The sequence below is a fragment of the Myotis lucifugus genome, unplaced genomic scaffold (assembly GCF_000147115.1).
Source record: "Myotis lucifugus unplaced genomic scaffold, Myoluc2.0 scaffold_10, whole genome shotgun sequence".
Lineage (NCBI taxonomy): Eukaryota > Metazoa > Chordata > Mammalia > Chiroptera > Vespertilionidae > Myotis > Myotis lucifugus.
This window is the reverse complement of record NW_005871058.1, coordinates 1,709,095-1,732,308: the sequence shown is the minus strand read 5'-3', so window position 1 is coordinate 1,732,308 and position 23,214 is coordinate 1,709,095. Positions and strand designations below refer to the sequence as shown.

The window sequence follows — 23,214 nt, the reverse complement described above, 5'->3', positions numbered from 1 at the left end:
GTTTCTCAAGAGGTGAGCACAAGGGAAGGAGTAACTGCCTGGCTACAAAAGAGGTGGAGGGCATTTGGGAGAACTAATCATTCCCCATCCAGACTCTCCATCAAACATGTTTTAGTGACCCCTGAAAGACTCCACCCTCCCTTCAGAACTGATGCCCCAAGAAATCCAAGAGTCTTAACTTTCCTGCCTTAGATGATGCCATTTCTCTTTTAATCCTTATACCAAGCCATGCTTTCATCACTTGTTTGATACCTTGTACATGCTACCTTTACCTTTTGTGACCATGTGGTATTGCCAACTTCTTTGTAATTTCTTTAAATTCTCTAACAACATTATATAGCTGTGCTACTTAGTAGCTGCCTATTTTTAAGTTAAGGATTTATTATGCAAGTGAAATATTTATCATAGGAAACAAAGAAAAAAGTATAGGAGGAAAAAATGTCACAGTCACTCTTATTAGAAGTAACCATTGACATTTTAATAGAGCCAAGTTATTTTATCTGGAATTCACGATGTCAGATTTGTCCCCCATTGGTGGGGGTATGAATGAGATAGGTTTGTCGTGAGTCTTTGCTTAGGTTTATATACTCTATAGCACTCTGCAGAATAACCCTCTCCATATATTAAAAAATAATTTGCAGCAAATGATGCCACTATCAGCTGCTTCTAATTAACCTCCTTTGGTTGTTTCAGTAAATGACTCAGCACCTGGACTTCTTAAAGTGGTCAGGTTTTTTTGAATCACAACCACATAAAATCACTTAACACTACTCTGGAAGTTCAACATCAACATTTGGTCCTGTAGCCTTGTTTCTAGAGTCCAAAATGATCATGCTAGAACCTTTGCTATTACCCTTTTAAAAAATGGGCCAGGAGGTGTGAGCCAGTCAGTCTAGGAAAGTGGTTCACAATATTTTCCAGTATGTGAAGCCCTTCATAGAAAAAAAAAATTTGAGGATCCCTAGATGATTGTGGTTGGATATTTAATATTCACTGAGCAAACACATACATTGTTGGGGATTTAAAATGGGAACATTAAATGGAAATGGTGAACTATATTGGGAAACCCATCTTTAAAAGCCCCAATTTTTAATTCAAAGATAGTATTTCATGTCCTTTTATTTTCCAGGCTGGGTCCTACTAGTTTTCCTACCATACATCCTGCCTTAGAAAGTCTTGCCTCTTCTGTCACATAGGCAGGAATGGTTAACGGGTTCCGGCTTTCATCTTGAACTCGAGCCAAACCTGGGGTCACATAATAGATACCCAGATGACAGGCACACCTTATATATGAGAACTTTTTAACCCTCTCAAGATTTTTGAATGAGATCTTCAAAACCCACTCTCTCTGAATTGGAGGGAAGGGTTCTCTGGCAGATTCATTCTTCCTCCCTGTTAATGGTGTTTGGGAGGGGAAAGAGGCAGTTGGCAGGATGCCTGACATCATGTAGGGAAGTTGGATTTTGGAGCTGGCTATGTTATCTCAGGACTCCAGGACATTGTGGCTTCAAAGGAAAAAGAGGATTTTGGTAGTGGTAAGATGTGTATAATATTGAGAAACCCTTGCAATAATTCCACATTCTCCCAGTTATTTGCTCTCAATAGGTAGGAAGCAATGACCCAGGGTCTTGTAAAGATCATATACACATGTGAACACATCTTATTGTGGCAGGTGAGTGGGATGATGGGGAAAGGAATAGGTCAAAATGAAAGAACTGCAGAATGGCTCCATGGTCTTGGGGGTTAAAGTATTTGTGGGGTAAGACCTCTGATGCAGCTGTATATACCACCAGGCCCTAGACTTGCTCACAATCAGGCACCAGGGAAATCTCACAGATTTCAATGAGGGATGCATGCACAGATGTTCTCCTTGGTGCAGGCTCTTTGGAGAGAGAGGCATTGTTAGGCATTCACAACACAGCTTAAGGCCCCAGTGTCCAACTCTCAGGAGAACCAGCCATACAGAATATTTGGCAAATATTTCAGATTCTAGAGCAGCCGTGGGCAAACTACGGCCCGTGGGCTGGATCCGGCCCGTTTGAAATGAATAAAACTAAAAAAAAAAAAAAAAGACCGTACCCTTTTATGTAATGATGTTTACTTTGAATTTATATTAGTTCACACAAACACTCCATCCATGCTTTTGTTCCGGCCCTCCGGTCCAGTTTAAGAACCCATTGTGGCCCTCGAGTCAAAAAGTTTGCCCACCCCTGTTCTAGAGAGTCTAAATCTTAATGAAAATAATTTCTACTTATAGGCTAGAAACCAAAGTGAGTTCTTATACAATAATTACAATAAAATCTATTTGTAATAAACAAACACCCAGTTTTCATTAGTACTAGTGGAAGAAAGAATTAGCAATTAGCAAGGAAACATTAAATTAAGAAAAGATGTAGAAAGTTCTTTAAAGAATAACTTAATATTGGTCTGGTTTAAACTTAATGAAGAAAGTCATTTCTTACAGTTACAGTCTAAGTAAAAATGAACCCAAATGAACTAAGCTGTTTAGACAGTCTATCTTCCTTATCTCTGTGGTATAATTTATCACTAGTTGCCTCTGGCTTACTTTAGGGGTTAGCTGTCTGGGCCTTATTTCATTTATACACTGTCTCAAAAATAGAGATTTCCTAAAACAGTATTAGAAAGCTCTTACTAGAGATGGTTGCAGAGATTAACCTTAATTTCAGCCATAGTCTAATCTTGTCTGGATTTGGCTCAGTGATAGGACAACAGCTGTGTTTATAAAAAAGACCAAAGTTTTGTGTTTAACCATCATTAGAAACAAAGAGACCAGCAACATTCATTGCCTTTTCTTACAGAGAAAGGAAATAGGTACTCAACTCAATATAGCACTAAAAATGCAGTTGGTAGAAATGCTTATTTCATGTATCTTTAAATCTATTGGGTTTCTCAAATTGCTTGCAAAGGCTGAGAAACCTGGTGGCCTCCCCTTTAACTTACCATTGTTCAAATTAATTTTATGTTTATATATACTGATAAGTGTTTCAAGCCCCTAGGTAGAGTATTTGGCTGGAGGCAAAGACCAAATGGGAAAGGTCCTTTAGAAGGTTGATGAACCTTGGGCTTTAGCAAGGGCTAAAAGCTATGCACTGATTCTTCTGTCGAGACAATGGTGGCTCAGGGCAATCTCCTAACTTGATAATCTTTTACTGTTTACCAAACCTTACCTTTGATATGTCTGTTTGCTTTGCTAAAGAGCAAATGTATATTCCAGTAAATAAAAAGCTATGGGTCCAGAGATTCAGGGAGCCACTCCACTAGAGGGTGAGGCCTCTGCCTGGCTTTCCCCCATGCCTTCTAAATTTATATTTCTTATCTAGTATATCCATTTGCACGTAGCCCCTTCTCCAGATTCTGAATCCTTGCTGCAAAAGGTTGCGGCAGTCTTCTTTAAAAATTAGCGGAGAAGGCAAATAGCTATATAACAGACATAAGTTAAATATAGAAATAAGCTGATCCAGGGAAATTTCCAGGCAAATGTAACTTGATCCTACATAAGGACCACAATTGTTTTCACTAAGGTAGTTCAAAGAACAGCTGAAAAGGGCAGAAAGATTCAATGCTTTTGTATCCCCCATGAAGTCTGTGTCCATGCATGATGCAAAAGAAGTTGGTTATGTTGAGAATGAGTAATGGATATGTCATCCAATGTGTATTCCTTTTCTCTTCTGTGAAATGAGATCCTCAAAGCTGATATCCTAATTATTTTGTTGTGTCACTGCGATTAGTTAACAAATGGTTGCTACACATTTCAAGTTATTATGTTAATAACAACAAAAGAAAAGAACCTATGTTTTAAAGGGCATATTTCTTTAAATGTATAATTATAAATGCATGTTAGCTGTTTTGAAAACCTTTTCCAATGCTTGTTAAAATAAATGTTTTTGAATGAGCAAGGTGTTAGATTAAAGAAACAGAGTGTTCTCTCTGTCCCTGTTACTGAGCACACTGACAGCTTGATAATGATATGCTGGAACGGAATGCTGCTGCTGAGGACTTGACCAGTTGCCTAAGGAATATGTGGAAATGGACCATCAGAATGGTCATTTTTACTTTGTAAATTTTACTTGGGTTCAGAACTAAGGTTATTACTGGTATGGCATAAAGTTAGGTTAAATTGAGTTTAACTTTTTGAGCTACAGAAAAACATGGGGGATAATATGGACCAAATACTTTTTCTCTCCTCAGAAATTAGTTTTGGGCACAGTACTGTCTCATAACTTCCCAATCAGCATTTCTGGGATAATGTCAGATTTTGGACAATTACAAAAAACCAGACACAAATGTGCAAACCAGATTTCGATTTCTTATCCACTGACGTGAGATTTAAAACAGTAACAGGAACATTTCTAAGTCAGCGTCATTATGTAGTTGCAAATTACCAAAGTAAGAAACAAATTGAAGTGCATGGGTGTGCGATTTTGTGTTTTGGCACGGGAGAGACACCGAAATATTCACAATGCACAAGCCAAATCATAAAAATAAAAGGGGCTATGATTCCATCATTTTGAAAGTGTAGGATTTAGTTCTGACATCTTGGAGATTTGTGATATCCTGACTTTTGCTTCACAGTCCTAAATAATACAAGCTTTAGGACAAAAGCACTTTTTTCTTTTCTTTTCACAATGTAAGTGAAGCAATCCTGAGCAAAACTTAATTTCAACAAGAGAAAAACCATCTTAGATGTATTTATAAACATGGAAAAACTAAAATTAAGTGACACACACACAATCGGCTCTTATGTTATTTACCAGGAATTAGACATGATGACCAAGAACTTATTCCAAATCATACATTTCTTCCTGCCTTAGTCTAATTTAAACATACTTTACTAAGAACAAAGTTTACTAAGGGAAAAGAATATCATTACACCATTTAAAGAATTGTACATACTAATGTTTAACAACAAAGTCGAAACTGGAAAATGGTTGTAATATTCTATATGTAAGATGTTTAAAAAAAAAAAGGTTAGAGTTCTGTCCTTAGTAGGTAAAATGTATACCACTTCTGGAACCTAGAGGTAAAGGCATTCCTCTCATTTCTCACAGCATCATATTAATATACAAATGGAACACAGCCTGTCTCTCCTTGGCATAACTGTATTTACACGACCACTATGACTTATCTTTCCCCTAGCAAAGAGTAGTCCTACTGGAAATTTCGTCTGACAATATTTATATTTGGGTAAGCCCTTATTCCGGAGATTCCATATCCCAGATACCAAGCCCAACATAACTCACCTCTCTAATCTCCACCCCTAAACATAACCCACTCAATTCCTAAGCCACCTTTTCTAAGTATAAGACGATTTTCAACTATACTGGCCCACTATTTCAGGATGTATCCCTTATTTTTATTAAATATTCTGAAATGACAAACTCTTACAAAATTTTTGGCCTATCCTGATGCTTTTAAGGCTCTCTGTCTCATCACAGAGACTGTTAATGGGAACCATGTCAAAATTCACTGCCATTTTCCTTTGTAAGTTCAAAACCTGCTTATAAGGGGTAGAGGAAACTATTTCTATTATTTGGTAGTAATATTTTACTGTATTAAATAATTGACATGGAAATTGCTATGCTTTGTAATTTTTCATCTGTACTTTAAAGCATATAACAGTTCATACCAAACATCTACATGATTACAAAACAGTATTGAAATTTTTAAAATACCTGTAACATTTCCCTATCAAAAGATAATTATCTTGATTCCATAAGATGCTATAAGAAATCATATAAATAGAGAACTTGAGTAAAAATATTTATTAGCATTAATTAAAATAAACTTTCAATTATTCAAAAATAAGAACTATACATCTCTGAAATTACTTAAGTATTTTTATTCACCTTTATTCAATCCTTACAGTAACTTCACGAGACACTGATTCCTGTCTCTATTTTATAGGATGAAATGTAGCTTCAACTCACAGGTATGCAGAGTTTGTAGGAATTTATTTAATTCCATATGACTGAAGGCCAAATCCCAAGCTTACACTCTTCCGATTACATCATAGTGTGTCACAAAAACATGGTGACTGCCTTACATAATACTGACTTCAATTTTGAGATGGTGAATACAGTTCTTTTGCCACTAGATGTCATCTCAAAAACACTTAAATTATTATAAAAATGGTGAAAATTCATAAAAGGCAAAAGCTGTTAAAAATGATGTTATTTTTCAAGTTTAGCTTTATCCTATATACCAGATGTTCTAAGAATGTGGAGATGTATAGTCAAAAGGAATTTGCATATAATGAACAGGGTTGAGTAACATAATCGGTCACATTTTTAAGGAATTAACCATCTTTTTAATATTAAATTAAATAATAACCTTTAATAATTCCTGAAAAAGTCCTAAGATTCCTACATATAACAGATTGCTAAGAAAATAAGCGTGTGCACGCACACATGCATGCACACACACACACACTCAACAACTTCCAGAGTAACACTGAAAGGAGATCCTTTTTTCCTTTTGTAAATACTTGGCCCTGAGAATTAGAAAAGTAGCATATATTTAAAGTATAGAGGATAGGATATACTTTGGATAATACTGTGATAAAATCAAAAGCATTATGTTTCCCTAGTCATTTCTTTTCCGGAACTGCTGAGTCAATTATATTCTTAAGAGTTGATTAAAATACATACACATACACACACACACACACACACACACACACAGAACAGAGTAGAAAATTTTTTTTTTCAAACCATTATTATTTTATTTAACAAAAACAACTGGGATATTTCTAGAGCTTACAGTATATTTAATATAAAAATAAGGAATTCTCCAAAAATGCAAAACTTATGGAACCAAGCTAGACAGAAATTTATTTCACATTTCAGTTACCCAAAACAACAGCTTGTGGTCGCCTCCAACTACACATAGTGGGAGAGTTCTATGCCAGGAAAGGCCAGATCCAACGACTACTGAACCAAGGAGGATGGGCTATAAAATAAGTGAAGAATTAAAGAAGCTTACTAAATCATCAAAGTTAGTAAGTAAAAACTACCCTTCAGAAATAAAAAATACATTAATATATTGCCTTTATTTATAGCAGAATTAAAAAATATGCTTCTTCACAGGTGAAATAGGAATTATTTGCTTGCAGTTGGTTGGAAGGAAGGATACAAATAATCTATGAATTTCTAGTGCAACCCAAAGTCAAATATTTTTGCAGCCTAAACAAACCAAGCAAGCAAAATTATTATATTTAAATGAAGGACAGCCATGGCCAGTGAGACTCAGTGCTTAAGAGTGTCGGGTTCAATTCCCAGTCAAGGGTACACACCTGGATTGCAGGTTTGATCCTCAGCCCCAGTTGGGGCATGTGCAGGAAGCAATGGATCAATATGTCTCTCTCACATCGATACATTGATGTTTCTCTCTCTCTCTTCACCCCTCCCCCACCTTCTCTCCCTTCCTCTCTCTCTAAAAATCAATGAAAAAAGTATCCTCAGGTGAGGATTAAAAAAATAAATCAAGGAGAAAATATAACAGAAGAAATAAAATGCTTCTTATATGTATATAGACAAAACATCTATTACCACTAGTGATTTAAGCATCAAAAAATGCCTTCTTTTTCCAATTTAAGCAGATGACATTCATAAATATCTAGATACACATTACAAATTTGGGGGCTATAAATGGAAAAGTAAAAAACAAATTAAAAACCCATATGCCACAAAACATCTCTACATTACCTGAGGGTGTCCTAAATGATGAATTTGAAACTGGCTTGCCATTTTGCCAGGATAACCAGTGGTTGCAAACAAATTTTCATTAATTGTGGACCACCTAAGGAAAGAAAGAATAAAAATAATTTCAGTATTTTACAGATAACTATAAACTTTTCTAAAACAGGTTATATTTTTTTGTTGCACAAAACAATAATTTTATAGCCCTGAATTTGTTAGTGGGGCTTTAAAATTAGACTAGAAATTCCAGGGAAGTTAACTATATTTTCTCATTCTGTAAATATTTATTAAGTGCTTATTGTGGTGTGCCACTTTGTTACATTCCAAAGTTACACAGGTTAGCAGTTCTTTTTTTATAACCAAAGGGCTAACAGTGTGGTAGGGGATATCAACAAGGTATCAGACTGATATAAAATATAAACTATTTCACAGAAATACACTTAATGTTCTTACTGACACTCATTATGAAATAGTGATAAACTCACAAGTTTAAATTCTTGGAGATGATACAAACACCTAGAATATTTACACATTGGAATATAATAAATCAATGAATCAACAAATGTTAATGGAGCTCCAGCAACATGCCCAACACTTTAATAAGTAGAAAAGATAAGAGAAAAAAAGAAAAGATTCCCTGACCAAAAAAACAGACAAAATTCGTGGCAGACATTAGCTGCTTATTCAACAGCCTTCTGACCTTTTTCCATGCTAACCGAACCCCAACTACCTTCTGGCAGTGTGTCCAACCCCAAAAGTTGAGACACAATAGCAAAGATAGCTATTCCCAATGAAAAGGGAGTGCTCTTCCTCTCCCCTTACTTTGGCCAATGAGGAGGCTATGATGCCTGGAACAATGGAGGTCATCTTGCGACTGTGAAGCAACAAGTCCAAAGCCTTGCCATGGAAGGTGGCAGAGGGAAAGGTCTAAACTCCTGATGACGTTGTTGAGCTACTAAACTAATCCTGACACTGCCTTCTCCAGACTTCTCGTTAAGTACCATATACTATTTGCTTACATCTCTGAAATCAGGATGCATCTCACAATCTATGACATTCTTACATTTAGTTGACTATAATCTTAGATTTGAAGTCATATACAAATATTACATGTTCTATTGGTTTTAGTCTCAGTCAGTAATTCTCCTTTACTTGAAAATGAAAGATCCCTAAAGACTGTACTATACAATGGAATATTATGCAAAAAGGAATGAAAAACAAGGTAGACGTGAATGTTAATTTAAGCAAAAAAAAAAGAAAAGAGAGAGCAAGTTGCAGATAATATCTAGCATGTTCTCATTTAGTACAAAAATGAAGTTTATATGGAAAATATGGTTCCACCTACATTTTATAGCTTGATCAGTACATAAAATAAGGAAGCATATGCTCCAGATTGTGGGGGTGGTGGTATTCGTACAGTGGCAATGTGTCTTACAAAATTAAAAAACGTTGAAAAATCACTCCCTCGCCTAAACCAAAAGACAAGAGCAAAACCTTAGTTAAGACAACCCCCCCAAACAAACAAACATAAATCCAGAGCAGAGGAGAGGATTGGGAAAGTATTCCTGATGGTGGCACTGCACGAACAAAGTAACCAGACTCAAAAAATAAAATTATAACTCCAACAGAAGTGGTACACTACCTAAATATGCAGGCTCGATCCATGTGGACAGGTCTCTTCACTTGAGGGTAACTAAAAGACAGTATTTTGGATTTTATGAATTATGTACTGGTCTTAAGTAGAACTTAAATTACAGTTTAAAAAGTATTTTCTTTAAATTAAAAAATATATTTCTATTGATTTCAGAGAGGTAGGGAGAGAAAGAAATAGACACATCAATGATGAGAGAGAATCATAGATCGGCTGCCTCCTGCACGCCCCCTACTGGGGTTCCAGCCCACAACACAGGCATGTGTGCTGACTGGGAATCGTACCATGACCTCCTGGTTCATAGGTCAATGCTCAACCACTGAGATACACTGGCTGGGAGGTATTTTCTTTTTAAAAAACACAATGGCCAAGCCCTAGCCAGTTTGGCTAAGTGGTTAGAGCATAGGTCTGCGGACCGTAGGGTCCCGGGTTTGATTCTGGTCAAGGCACATACCTTGGTTGCAGGCTCCTCCCCGGCCAGGTACTGGTCGAGGCTTGTGCAGGAGGCAACCAATCACTGTGTTTCTCTCACATCGATGCTTCTCTCTGTCTTTCCGCCTCTCTTCCACTCTCCCTAAAAATCAATGGAAAAATATCCTCGGTTGAGGATTAACAACAACAAAATAATAATAATAAAAAATAATAAGAGATAACTTGTTTAAAAACAAAACAAAATACCACAATGGCCAATATACTTAAACTGTGACAAAATTCCAAATAAGCATGGGATTGAAATAGATGAAATATGATAAAGACATAAGCATGATGCAGAACCATCATAAAACACAATTATTCAAAAGGGTCAGTGTTTGTTTTTCAATGTAAGTAAACAATGCTCTAAGATTTCCTCCTCACATTGCTCTTTCTGGGTTGTGCTCAAAGTGAATCTGCAAAGCACCAATGCCCATCTTTGTTATCTAAACTCATAGCTCTGGCCCTTTCAAAATAGACTTGCCTTAGCTCAACTGTGAGGGCCAGCGATATAAAAATGGCTCAGTGGATCATTAAAAACAATGACTGATTTTTGTAAGCAATAAATGAACTAAGAAAGTACCTGGATCGAGTAATATCCCAAATTAACCAATCATTCCCTGCAACAGCTCCAACTTTGAAGGTGTTTTTTAAACACCAGTGTGCTGACATTAATGGTATCTGTTCTGATTCAAGAGATAAAATAGCCTGTTGGGACATAAGATCATAAAATCGGATTGTTCCATTCTTCTCTGCAACCATCAGCTGTGAGACAGAAAAATAAAGAAAATTCAGTAACTTCATTCACCAAATTTGAGAAGCAGGCAGAGATTCAATGTATGTAGTAAAATTTAAACATTTGCATATATGTATTATAAATGGAAAATGCAAAGGATGCTTAAGTGCCGGTGACCAATTCCAGCATGTCATAATTTCAAGAGTTTCATCAAAAGGTTGATGAGACTTGGGGACTCAACAAGGTTGAGTCACACATGTAGTCACCAGCTGGGAATGGCTAAAGGCATTTCCCCAAACCTGAGTAGGAAACTGATTGCTGGCTGCCAGACAGTTAAAGGGCATCTTAATCTACATGTTATTGCCTCCTACTGGCCAAACACCTGAACAGCTGTAGGCTATCTCCCAAACTGACAATGCCTCTGTACCCTTTGAAACCTTACCCTTTGCAGTGTATTATCTCCACCTTGCCTTAGGACAAATTGTGTTAATAAAAGCAAGGGTCCTAGACAAGGAGGGAGTCTTCAGTTCCTTTGGCTGAAGGTCCTCTGACCCCCAATGCCTTTCAAAATTATATCTCGTCTCTGGACTCTTTATTAGTCTCTGGATTTCTATGTCATCTATGCACAGACTTTTCCAGATTCCTGAACCCTTCTAGATGCTGGGACAAGAACCCTGGCACTTAAGGAACTGGCATCAGCTCTAAACAACTGAAGGATTAACTTTAAGATGAATGTGGTAGCTTCTCAGATTCTAGGGAACAATGAAACAGAGTGATGCCCAAGAGAAGATACTGGCAAATAAGACAACTCTTGTTGAATGGCTCCCACTTTCTCAATGAAGTAAGAGTTAAGGCCAAATGATACTTTTAGGATTTTAGAATGCTCTATTTTGAATAGGTATTGATTATCACTGCAGTTATATCAGATACTTTCTGTTTATACACTATGGCTCACAAGCATGGATTTAACTTTTTTTTTAAACAATATTGCTACTAGGCAATCTGGGTATCAGTTTTTAGACTGTAATTTGCCAAAGAGCAGGAAAAGCGTCTTCTGAATGAATGCCATTTAGAGATGATGGCTGTCAAATAAAAACTTAATTATACAGAACTTTTAAGGTATAGCTTTCTAGAGTAAATGTATTTGTGACAAACACATTTGTGACAAGTACATTTGTCTCTGAGATGGAAAAAAGTCATTGATTTTTCTCCTCTATGTGTGCAAGTATTACACATGTATATATCTTTTCAGCTTGATAAAAGAAAACTAAGTTATAAATAACAACCTTAAAAGATTCCTCAGGATGCCAGCACACACTCATTCCAGGGGAATTAAGAGCAAAATGAGATGTCTGTACTCCGTCCAAGTTCCAAATCCTAAGAAAAGAAAAGGAGTATAACTTTAAATATTTTTGATATATCACTACTAAAAAATACAACTTCCATGAATGTATTCAAAGCCATTAACTAAAGATTACAAGGTAGACATTTGTACTTAAAGTATATCTTTCAAGGAAAATGATAATATAATTATTTTAGAAATTTGTGAAAGCAGTATGAAGAATTTAACGTTTACCATACTGAATCACAGAAAAACAGTCACATACATTTTCTCATTAATTAACTTAACACTGTAACACTTGTAACCAAATTATTCGTATACTCCTTATTTTGTGGGAAAAATCTTAAACTAATCAGGTTGCATTCCTGCATCAGTAGACATTTCAATTAACAATAATTTCTACAAAGGGTATCTCACTCTCCTCAACCCCCCCCCCCCCCCCACACACACACCCAGTGGCTCCCATTTTCAAAATAACATATAAAGAAGCTAGTATGAGGTGATGTGAATTTAGGGAGATAAATAATTTTCCATGGCTGCTTATTCCTTCTGCCTTTGGGTTTCCATGTCAGGGACTAATTACTATCTTATGTTTTTTGATCTGGCTTACTTCCCCAATTCTCTTTCTCAAAGGTGGCCTTGATTGATAGCTACCACATTAAAGGTGATTGGAGAAAAAAACACCTGGTTCCTTCCTCTCTCTCTCTTAAATTTTTCCAAATCCAGAGTAACAAGAACCAAGCTAATCACTGACATGGCTTTCTATTTCAATTTCTTTCCTATCCTGAGTGGAGATCAAAACTCAGAAGTCTCCTTGTTGTGAGAAGTGCTATCCCCAACCCAGACTGATAATTTTTCCAGCTCATTCTTCACACGCAGCCACTATTATGTCTCACTGGTACAGAGTGTGGCATGGAGTTAGCAAGGCAGGAGACAGAAATTGGTGGGTTGTTGGCAAAGTGCCCACAGAATTCTGGTCCTTAAGAATTGAACTCACTAATTAGAATGCCTTGGACCTTTCCTTCTAGGTTTTAGAGTTCACACTTCATTAAGAACCATAAATAAAAGAATGTATCTTTAAAGTCTAGGCAAAAGTGTATTTCAATGAAAGAAGACATATTTATTAAACAATGTTACTATTCTGTACCAAACCACTTTTCTTCCTCAGAGAAATTACAGGGTCTCTAATCTTGAAATATTATAGTAACATATAAACTAATATAAATATTTTTCAAAATGATTATTTACTTGATTAGCTAATTTTCTCTTGCCAAATCAACACTTTATATCTGTATGTACTGTATAAGGGAGAGAATTACAATTTAATTAAAGAGGTGAATCACATTTACCAAGGGTTTTTGCAATTGCGTTTCACTCCCCTCAATGAAGAAGATAATTATGGCAACTGAATATTTTTTTCTCCTCCATTCCCTTTTGTATAATAAAGCACTGGGCTGGCATGTATTTTATCATGATTGAAACAGTAGGAGTCTGTCTTGCAAATTCAGCGAGTCCCATGAGAAAATGATTGAAAGGCTCCATTCCTTTGATCTCATTCTAATATTTATTTGATTTTTGTTTGCAATTATATAAATTGAATACATACCAGAACATTTTCATGATTTTTCCCCCTTTCCAATGAAGGAAACCAAAGAGACAGAAAATATGGATAAAGATATTTGATAAAAACAGGTCAATTAATGAAGTGTATTCCTGTCCTAGAAATCAAATTTTTTCACAGTATTTTGTCCTGAACAGAACCTGACACTTTTAAAATAAAAACTGATTTAAAATGAGGATAATCCAGATTACTTTACAGGACTAGGATAAAATGATTTACGGTTTATAATTATATGCTCATTAAATAATTCTCAGTGGTTGCATACTCCAAGTACCAAATATGCACAATACAACAACTGGGATGAAATGAGTTATCATAACCAAATTAGCTGCAGATGGTACACTTTAGGTTGTTAAGTCTTATTTCCCTTTTTGATAGATTCCATAATTAAGCTCTTCTCAAATCCTTTTGTGGAGCTCAACACATTTTTCAGTGTCTTTACTACATGGCTCATCTAGTTAATAACAGTTCCATCACATCACATAAAGTCACATTTCTTTTGTTTAAAATATTTTTACAGCACAACATACATAATAAAAATACACAAATCTTAAGCATAAAGTTCAAAGAACACACTCAGAGAAAACAGTACCCAACTTAAGAAACCGAGTATTTTCAGAACTCTAAAAGTCATCTTGCGCTTTCTTTCAGTCTTATTTTCTTGCTCTCACCAAGGTATCACTATCCTGACTTTTAACACTTTAGCCTCTTTTGAAGATAATAAAAATGGAATCCTACGGAATGGATTTTCTTGGTCTGGTATCTTTCATTCAACATTAGATTTTGTGATATTTACCCACACTCCTGCAGGTTGTACTATGTACTACTCCATTAACTAAATAATCTGCAATGTACTTATTCACACTACTATTGAAAAACATTTAAGTTGTTTCCAAATTTGGGTCATTACCAATAATGCTGCTATAAACCTTCTTGTACATCTTTTAGTGAAGACAGACACCCCCTCTCCCCCTTTACACACAAAACACACATAGCAACCCACTTTCCAGGTACATGCTCAGGCATGGAATTGCTGTGTAATAGCTTACAAATATGTTCAACTTTAGCAGGTATCGTCAAATAGGTTTCCAAACTGTCTCACCTCATTTTTTTCCCCTCTCTCACATTTATTAATGACCAACTGAAAAGGCCTACATTTTCTCTGACACATTTTCTGACAAAAATAATCTTAAAACAATCATTTGTTGAATGGCAAAAAGCACAACTTTTTAGTTGGTCTTATTTTTAAGGTAGATTTCTCAAAGCACCCCTTTTTCCTTGCATTTTATGTTATTTTCATGTATCTATGTATGGATAGATTTGCATCCATTTTAAAATGTAGTGAACACAATTTATACAGTAGGAGCTCTCTTAATTGAGCTCCTTCTGACACTCTTCCTTTGTCCCTCTGTAGAACTGAAGAGGAAAAGAGACAATTTTCTTCTAATATTCTTGCACATGCATATTGTAGGCTTACCAAGAGGGACTATGGGTTCTTTGCTAGCAAAACAGTTTGTAAGTGATGTGAACCCATGTTTATTAATGTGATTAAGTAATGTTATATAAGCTGACAGAATATGAATGTGAAAGAGCTGTTTCAATGAAACTAAGTTGATAACAACTAACTAATGGTATCTAAATTTAAAAAGCATTCATAAATTAGGCATGTGTGACAGTCACAGAAGATTAAGCAATAAATATTATAAAAATCTAGATATATTTGAATTAAGACTGCTTAGCAAGTGTTTTCATTGTAGGCACTGTATCATGGGTGTGGATCATGTAAAAAAGAGGTCCTTAACACTAGTCAATGGTCTCATAACTTAAGGAAAGAGAAAGCCTTGCCCTCTTGTCAAAAGGTTGGCAAAGTTGAAAAATTTTCATATGTATGTTGTGTAAGAAAATAAGGTAGGTAGACAGTCCATTAAAATGTTTTCCTGAAAAAAAGGAGGACCTATGTAATACCTTCAAAAATACTAGTAAAGATTAAAAAGAAAAAAAAAGATTTCCTGAGTTTACTGACTCTTTTTATCTAAGGAACAGATTTAGACCATGTCAGATAAGAGTTTCTAGTGTAATGGGGGGAGGGGGGAATCCATAACTTTGGAAATTAATATTTTAATATTTCCAAATATATTGTTAACACATTTATGTATAAATAAAATTACCTAAAAGTTAATTATCACCACAGAAACATAATTTTAAGAGAAGTGGTACATTACAGAAACAGAAAAGCTGTAAGGGTTCATAGCCTTAATACACACAATCAAACACATGTAAAGACAATAGATCATTTATAAAAGTATTAAAATATAACATTACCAAGTTAAACTACCTTGACCAAAAAATCAGGAGCTATATGAAAGATATATATGTACCTACTTAAATGTCTGCAAGGGAAATTTCAAAGTAAAAGCTTTTAAGATAAAGTTAATCAGCTGACATATTAAGAAGCCAATAATATAAACTGAATTAAAAGGCATCACTCTTCAAGTAAAATAAAATAACACTTTTGATCCAATTTGACTATAACAAACATCTCCAACCCCTCATTACTCTGTAGTCCTAAGCAGAACTCTTAGATTTAGCTGTAAAATGTATGGATAAAGAGCTAAGATTATGAATTACAATTACTTTACTTTTTGGTAGTTTATAGTTAAAATTATTTGGTAGTTTATTGTTAAATCATTTCAGGTTGAGCACTTTTCAGCAGAACATTACATATTCCTACTATATATTATTTAAATGTAGTTGTTCCATTTAATTAATAAAAAGATATCTCAAATTGGCTGTTGGCATATTGAGGATATTATAGATATTCTCTAGGGCCTTTTAAATTGAAAATTAGAGGGAGATGTTCCCTCTGAGAATTCAAAAGGAAACTTCCTGGGTAATACTCTGTTCTTTTTATTTGTTTGTTCTCTATTTTTAATTGGCAGCTCATCGTCTGTTAGGAAGTTCATCGTATAAGGAAATTTCTGCTACCAAATGTTTATGACCAAGAACATAGACAAAGAAGGAACAGATGACATTAAATGACACATCTGTATCCATTTGGTCTTCTGTAAATGATAAAGCAAAAAATACAAACTACAATCTAAAAGACATGGCTGGATCACATGAGCCTCTGCATTAATTAAATATGAAAGTAAGAACAAAAGTAATACCGAGATGTAGTTATAAGGATGAGAAGGCACTTTACAATGTTACTGGGTGTAGGAAAGGGACCTCTGACACTTATAGACAAAAAACATTTTTCACTAAATTTGCGATAGCAAAATGAAGATTTCCCCCCTCTCATTTCCAAGTAACTAAGTTACTCATCATCTATGGATGACTCGAAAAAGGAAGAGATATGGTGTAATTCCTAAGTCAGTGAACATACAATTAGAAAAATAAACAAATTACAAAATAATTTGGTGTTAAAATATCTGGTTTTAAGTGCAAAAGGAATTCAGACGTAGGGGACCATATAATTAAAAGCAAAAATCTAGAATAAATGTTGTCATCCTGTGGCTTAGACTATGAAAAACTTTGGTATCTAGGCAAAAAGCTTAATGGCACAACTGTATGAACTAAGAATTTTGTAAAGAGTGCTTTAGTATGTCAGTGTTTGAAATATATTCAGAAATAAGAGTAGACTAATTCTGCTTTTTTTAATACTCCATACTACTAACCAAGTAGTATTAATGTATTAGTAGTATTCATGATAAAAGAAATGGGTTATCAGAAGCTTTACTGATTTGAGATTAAGAAGATTTATAAGGGAGAAAATGAGAAGTAACTGTATATATTACCCTTCAATAATTAAAAATGGGTCAATGATAGAGTCCATTGATAGAGTCTAATGATAGAATCCAATCAAAGGCTATTCGTGTTTTGGAGGGGAGAGGAAGTGCCCTGATTCAAACATAATGCTAATAACCCAACTTTACTATACAAAAAATAACTGACTACTGTATATCTTCATGAAGCCTTGGAGAACTTAAAAAACAAACAAACTTATAGCTTACATGTTGTTGCTTCATTTGTTTTCCTGAAATTGTAAACAAATTAAGCAGCAACTATTACAAGCTTATCACAGAGGTGAGAAACTACCTGAGGCCACCCCAGAGGAGAATTAACATCTTATAACTTACAGATAAATAGATTTTTAAAAATTTTATTTTTCTATTACAGTTTACATTCAATATTATTTTGTGTACAGCACAGTGGTTAATGATATACTTTACAAAGTGCTCCCCTGATATTTCTAGTACCCACCTGGCACCATACTTACTTATTATAATATTGACTATATTTCCTAAGCTGTACTTTACATCCCTGTGACTATTTTGTAACTACCAATCTGTACTTCTTGATCTCTTCACCTTTTCACCTGGTCTCCCAACTCCCCTCCCCTCTGGCAACCATCAGACCTCTGTATCTATGAGTCGAACAGATTTTTGAAGGATAGGAATTGTGGAAAATTTTGTCACATTTAAAAGTAAACCTCAACATTACACTCTCAACTGCAAAAAATACCATATGGTAGTTTTCAAACAGATACTATGTAATGATTTCATCTTCAAGAAATTCAGAGTAAAAGGACTTTTCTTTTAACTAACATAAACTTTAATACAAATACCAGTAATACTACCCAGAAAAATTAGCATTTCATTATTTCTAAGAAAAATTTTGATATATTTTACAATTAAAATATGACTCTTATCAGTCACATAAATGGATTTTCAGAATAACCCTAAAAAATGTTTATGGATATTATTCTCATGTATATAATTCACTTACTGCAACCACATGAGGGCCCCATAAAGCAGGCTTAAATTACTGCAATCACTGATATGGTAATATTATAAGAAGTACTGGTTTTGTATTTCATCTACACAGGCACATGAGGGAGAACAAAGAGTTGAATATGAGAGAATGGTGTTACCAATACACCATTATATAACATTTCAGAAAATTCTTTCATCAGTTTATTACTTTTAATGTAGTATAATCTTTCAATAACACATGATTTCATTTCACAAAATTAAAATGTCTGCAAATGTGATCAACAGGTTTTAGTATAAATTTTGGATAGTTCTTATAAAGACATGGAATCCTTATGTTCCATTCGCTGGAAGTAAATAATTACCAAACTCAACACAAACTATTTGATCTCATTCTTAAAGTTCTTAGAACTATGCAATAATTTTAAAAATGTTACAAAAATTAGAGGGAATTTTAGAAGACAGACAGAGAACTTTGTTTCTGGAATTATTTAACTATAACATTTAATGAATAATATAAATTCTCCTGATTTCACTTTGTATCTAAAATTATTTAGGCACGGTTTATTTTTGCTTCTAAATGGGGATTAATCTCAGAAGAGATGCTTCATTGGCCTATCTTTAGAAGGCTTTCAGTATCCCTCTGTTTCCCACAAGTACTATTTTTAAATAAATCACATATTTTGTGATCCCAACTGGGGTGAGGGTAGGGAAGGAACAGTCCATCTTAATTATGGATCTTGAAAACTCTTCAAATATATATGAACAGAGGTAATGTGGAAAGCACTCAGTTAGCATGGGGTGCACAGAGAGAGTTGATAAACATTTTTTCCTCTTATAAAATTTTCAAAACCCGTTACTATTGGCTTAGTGAATATCTTAGGTAACTAAGTATTCCCTTACCTAGTGACTTGGTTATATTCCTAAAAAATAATCTTACTCTTTAATTTTTATATCCCACTCCTCCAATTCTTTGTAAAAATGATGACAGCTAGAACATGACAACTACTAATATCCCATGTTTCATAGTTAAAGTGAATAGCACATTACTTGCTTCTATTATTTTCATCTTAAACTAAGAATTCCTTAGTTTCTAGAAGCCAATTTCCCTTCACCATAAATTTTATGTAATATTTTAAAAGATTATTGGTAGGGAGGAGTAGGAAAGGATTTACTTCTGACATTCTTTGTAGTTACAGTGAGTACTGGTTCTTCTATTTCTTTTGTATCCCCAGAGTACTAAATGTTGGCTATACTAAACATGTTTAATAACTACTTGTTGATCTGAATTGCTCTTACAGAATGGTACTGTTTTTAATATACAAGAACATCTGCTCTTTGGCACTGACTGGGAATGAGATGTTCTGTATTAGTGAGTTTTTAAAATAATAAGTTTAACCCAATAAATACTTAAAGTACCATTTTTATTTTATTTGTAGGTAGGGGATAATAAATCTTCCTACATGAATAAGCACGTATTTGCTTTTCAAATATCATAACAACTTTAACTTTCTTTTTTATGATGCTGGGTCTTAATTATAAACACTAGTAGTTACATTTTCCTGTGCATATGCATACACATAAACAAATATTTATGTAGATTCTGTACACGTATGTATGCATATGTATTTGCATATGTTGGACATGATAAGGAACCATAAAAGAAATGGTGTAGAACATGTGGTTGAATCACTAGCAACCCCACCTGTGACTTGGAATTTTTTCCCCAAACACACCTCTTGTCAGGTGCTTTGTTTGGTAACAACATCTTTTCCCTAAACACCTGGTAACAGGTACAGAGCCGTATTCATTCCTTCACCCACTCACTGGTACCTACAAGAGCACTCTTCTAGATGCTGTGATGACCCTAAGGTAGTAAAGCATGGCTGATTCTGCCAACTACCTTGTTAGAGAAAAGACTAGAGCAGTCTACTCTAGAATAACTTTCCTCATCCTCGAGAAAAGTTTCTTTCTCTTTAATCTTCCTCCTCACCTGAGAACTGAATTAATGAAGTATGGAGAAGGAACATGATGCCTTCATTTCAAGAATTGGTACTAGTAGTAGAGTATTTCAAAAATTACAAATTCTTCACAAGTAGAAGGTAACACTTTGTAGACATGACTCTAAGGACAATTCTATCAACCTTATTAAGTCCTACATGTTTGATTTTGATTAGAACACACAGGTAATATGAACATCTTTTTCAATAAAAGAAAAAGACTAAAGCTTCTTAAAGAACCTTCAAGGAGAAACAGTATAGGATGATATTTCAGAATCAGACTGCCTGGGATCCTCATCTGTAAAAGTAATGAGAACTCACCATATAAGGTTTTTGAGGATTAATTTAATTCATATAAAACACTTAGAATAGTGCTTGGTCACGTACTACTATCTAAATCAATGATTCTCAACAGATGGTGGTTCCAACATATATAGGGTACTTTTTATTGTTCTAATAACTGGGATGCTACAGGCATTTAGTGGGAAAACAGGGATGCTAGACATTCTACATGACCTTTGAATGTCCCAATGAAATTTAGAAATAGCTCAAAAGGTGGGCACATTTCAAGATAAGAGCTATGTTTTTTGCAATCGTTGTTAGTACTCCATCCTATGGCATACTGGTGAATTTTGATAATATCTATATGAACACTGGCTGATTTGTAGAGTACTATCCTTCCTTTAATTTGTTTTTCCATATTATCTCTATTTTGATTTTGAACGAGTGACCTCTTGGTTTCTGGGTCCACGCTCAACTGCTGAGCCACACTGTCCAGGCACCACATTTAGTAATTTTGTTACTATGGACATGATTTTTTATCCTAGTAACAAGTTCTACTCAGGGCTATGACACTGCAGAACTCCAGATGGCACTATTTACATTGTGCTCCATCAAACCATAGCCCTGGAATTATGTGACTTGGCAGCCTTGCTTCTGCCTTACATTTTTCTGTTATCTTATTTTTAGGATATTCAAATTTATTCATTGTAAAACAGGACAAAGACTGTTTCACTATGTCTTATGTCTTCTTAGATATTTGAGTGTATATATATACGTATGTATATGTGTGTATATATATATATATATATGCACTGTTTTGTCTTTTTATAGAAATGTTTAATACAATTAAAGTACTATAACTTTTAATATATTTTGATAGGCTACATTTTCTATGAATTTCATTTAAGATTATATAGTAGGCATTATAAAACATTCATTAAAAAAGTAGGTACTGGGACTGATAAAGAACCACTGACTTAAATGAGAACTGAATTTTCTTAAGAACTTGCACAGATTATAGAATACTAAAAGTAGATGAACTTTATATAAAATTTAATCTATCATAGTCTAGAATTACATTTGATATGATGAGTAGCACCTTGGTTCATAGTTTTAAAACTATGTTACAGAATGTAGAGAAATAAGAAAGATCTAAAATATTCTTAGATAGAAATACCACTTCCTCAGGATAAAGCTGAAAACTGTCACTCGGGCAGAAGAGTGAGTGATTTAAGAGTGCAGGTGAGCCAGGCTGCCTGATATTCTTGTTCCTCTACTTGACAGCTATGTCATTTTCCATAAGTTACTTAGCCTCTCTATACCTGTATCCTCATCTTATAAAATAAGGATAAAAATAGTACCTACCTCAGAGTTGTAAAATGAAATAGAAAACAGAGATAAAGGCACTTAGCATGGTGAGCATGCAGTAAAGCACTCAATAAAATTTTTAGTAATATTTTACTTATTAATATTGCAATTTATATGTAGAAAATAAATACCTTTGACAGTCTTAGAGAAGCCTAAAATGGTTCTGAAACCATTATTCAGTTTAAAAATAAATCAGTGATTACTGAGGGCCTAGTGCAGTGATTGGCAGAAGGTAGATACTTGATAATTGCTGAATGAATAAACTAATCTACTTTATTAATTTATTTTCTACAAATCTACTTCTCTATAACAAAAGGTAAACAAGTAACTACTTTTTAATGGATAGACTGATATACGAGTGCAAGTGAGAACTATCTTTATTCTGTTCGATTCAGAATTTGACAATTTTCAATAAAACACATAAACTTTATGAACCTGTTAGGGGACAGATCATTTTGAAATGGTGTTCCTAAGGCCAGAAATCTCCTAGCTGATTATTATATTGTGTCTCTCTTGGAAATGCCAAAGTCAAACATCAGAAAACATGTATTGATCAAAATTCTGTATTTTAAAAATTATTTTTAAAATTGGTACGAATTCAGAGAGAGAAATTATTCATTCTGCTCTTTATAGCACAAAATGTTAAGAATCTATATTGCAGGACTGTTCATATGTTACATATATGTGATAATGTACTATTTCCAGGCTATAATATTTTATATAATATAGCTTAGTATTTAAAAAATTTTATTCACTTATTTTACTCATTTACCTTACCATTTAAACCATTTTAAAGTGTATAATTCAGGGGCTCTTAACTTAGTTCCAGAACATCTTTATTATCCCAAAAGGAAACACCGTACCCACTTAGCAGTCACACCTACTCTCTCCTCCCCGCCGTTCCTGGCACCATTATCTGTTTTGTCGCTAAGGATTTGCTTATTCTGCAAATTTTTATATATATATACTTTATTGATTTTTTACAGAGAGGAAGGGAGAGGGATAGAGAGTTAGAAACATCGATGGGAGAGAAACATCAGCTGCCTCCTGCACACTCCCTACTGGGGATGTGCCTGCAACCAAGGTACATGCCCTTGACCGGAATCGAACCTGGGACCCTTGAGTCCGCAGGCCGACGCTCTATCCACTGAGACACACCGGTTAGGGCTATTCTGCAAATTTTATATAAATGGAATCATAGAATATTTTCTGTCTAGTTACTTTAATGTTTTTAAGTTTTACCCATGTTGTAA

At 34.5% G+C, this 23,214-nt stretch overlaps 1 protein-coding gene across 3 annotated transcripts in view; it reads right to left on the bottom strand.

Moving 5' to 3' along the window:
* Positions 1 to 6,726: 6,726 nt before the first annotated feature.
* The window catches only part of NUP37 (nucleoporin 37), a 32,201-nt gene continuing 15,713 nt past the window's right edge, over positions 6,727 to 23,214 (bottom strand). For 2 of the 3 annotated variants that reach the window (XM_006084078.3, XM_006084079.3), the window contains exons 7-11: positions 11,863 to 11,953; positions 10,424 to 10,605; positions 9,361 to 9,411; positions 7,725 to 7,818; positions 6,727 to 6,969 (exon numbers count right to left, since the gene is read on the bottom strand). In XM_006084078.3, coding sequence (XP_006084140.1) covers positions 6,856 to 6,969; positions 7,725 to 7,818; positions 9,361 to 9,411; positions 10,424 to 10,605; positions 11,863 to 11,953 — 532 coding nt within the window. In that variant the 3' untranslated portion in view covers positions 6,727 to 6,855. The remainder of the gene's footprint in view (positions 6,970 to 7,724; positions 7,819 to 9,360; positions 9,412 to 10,423; positions 10,606 to 11,862; positions 11,954 to 23,214) is intronic. The other variant, XM_023749864.1, reaches the window with a different exon arrangement.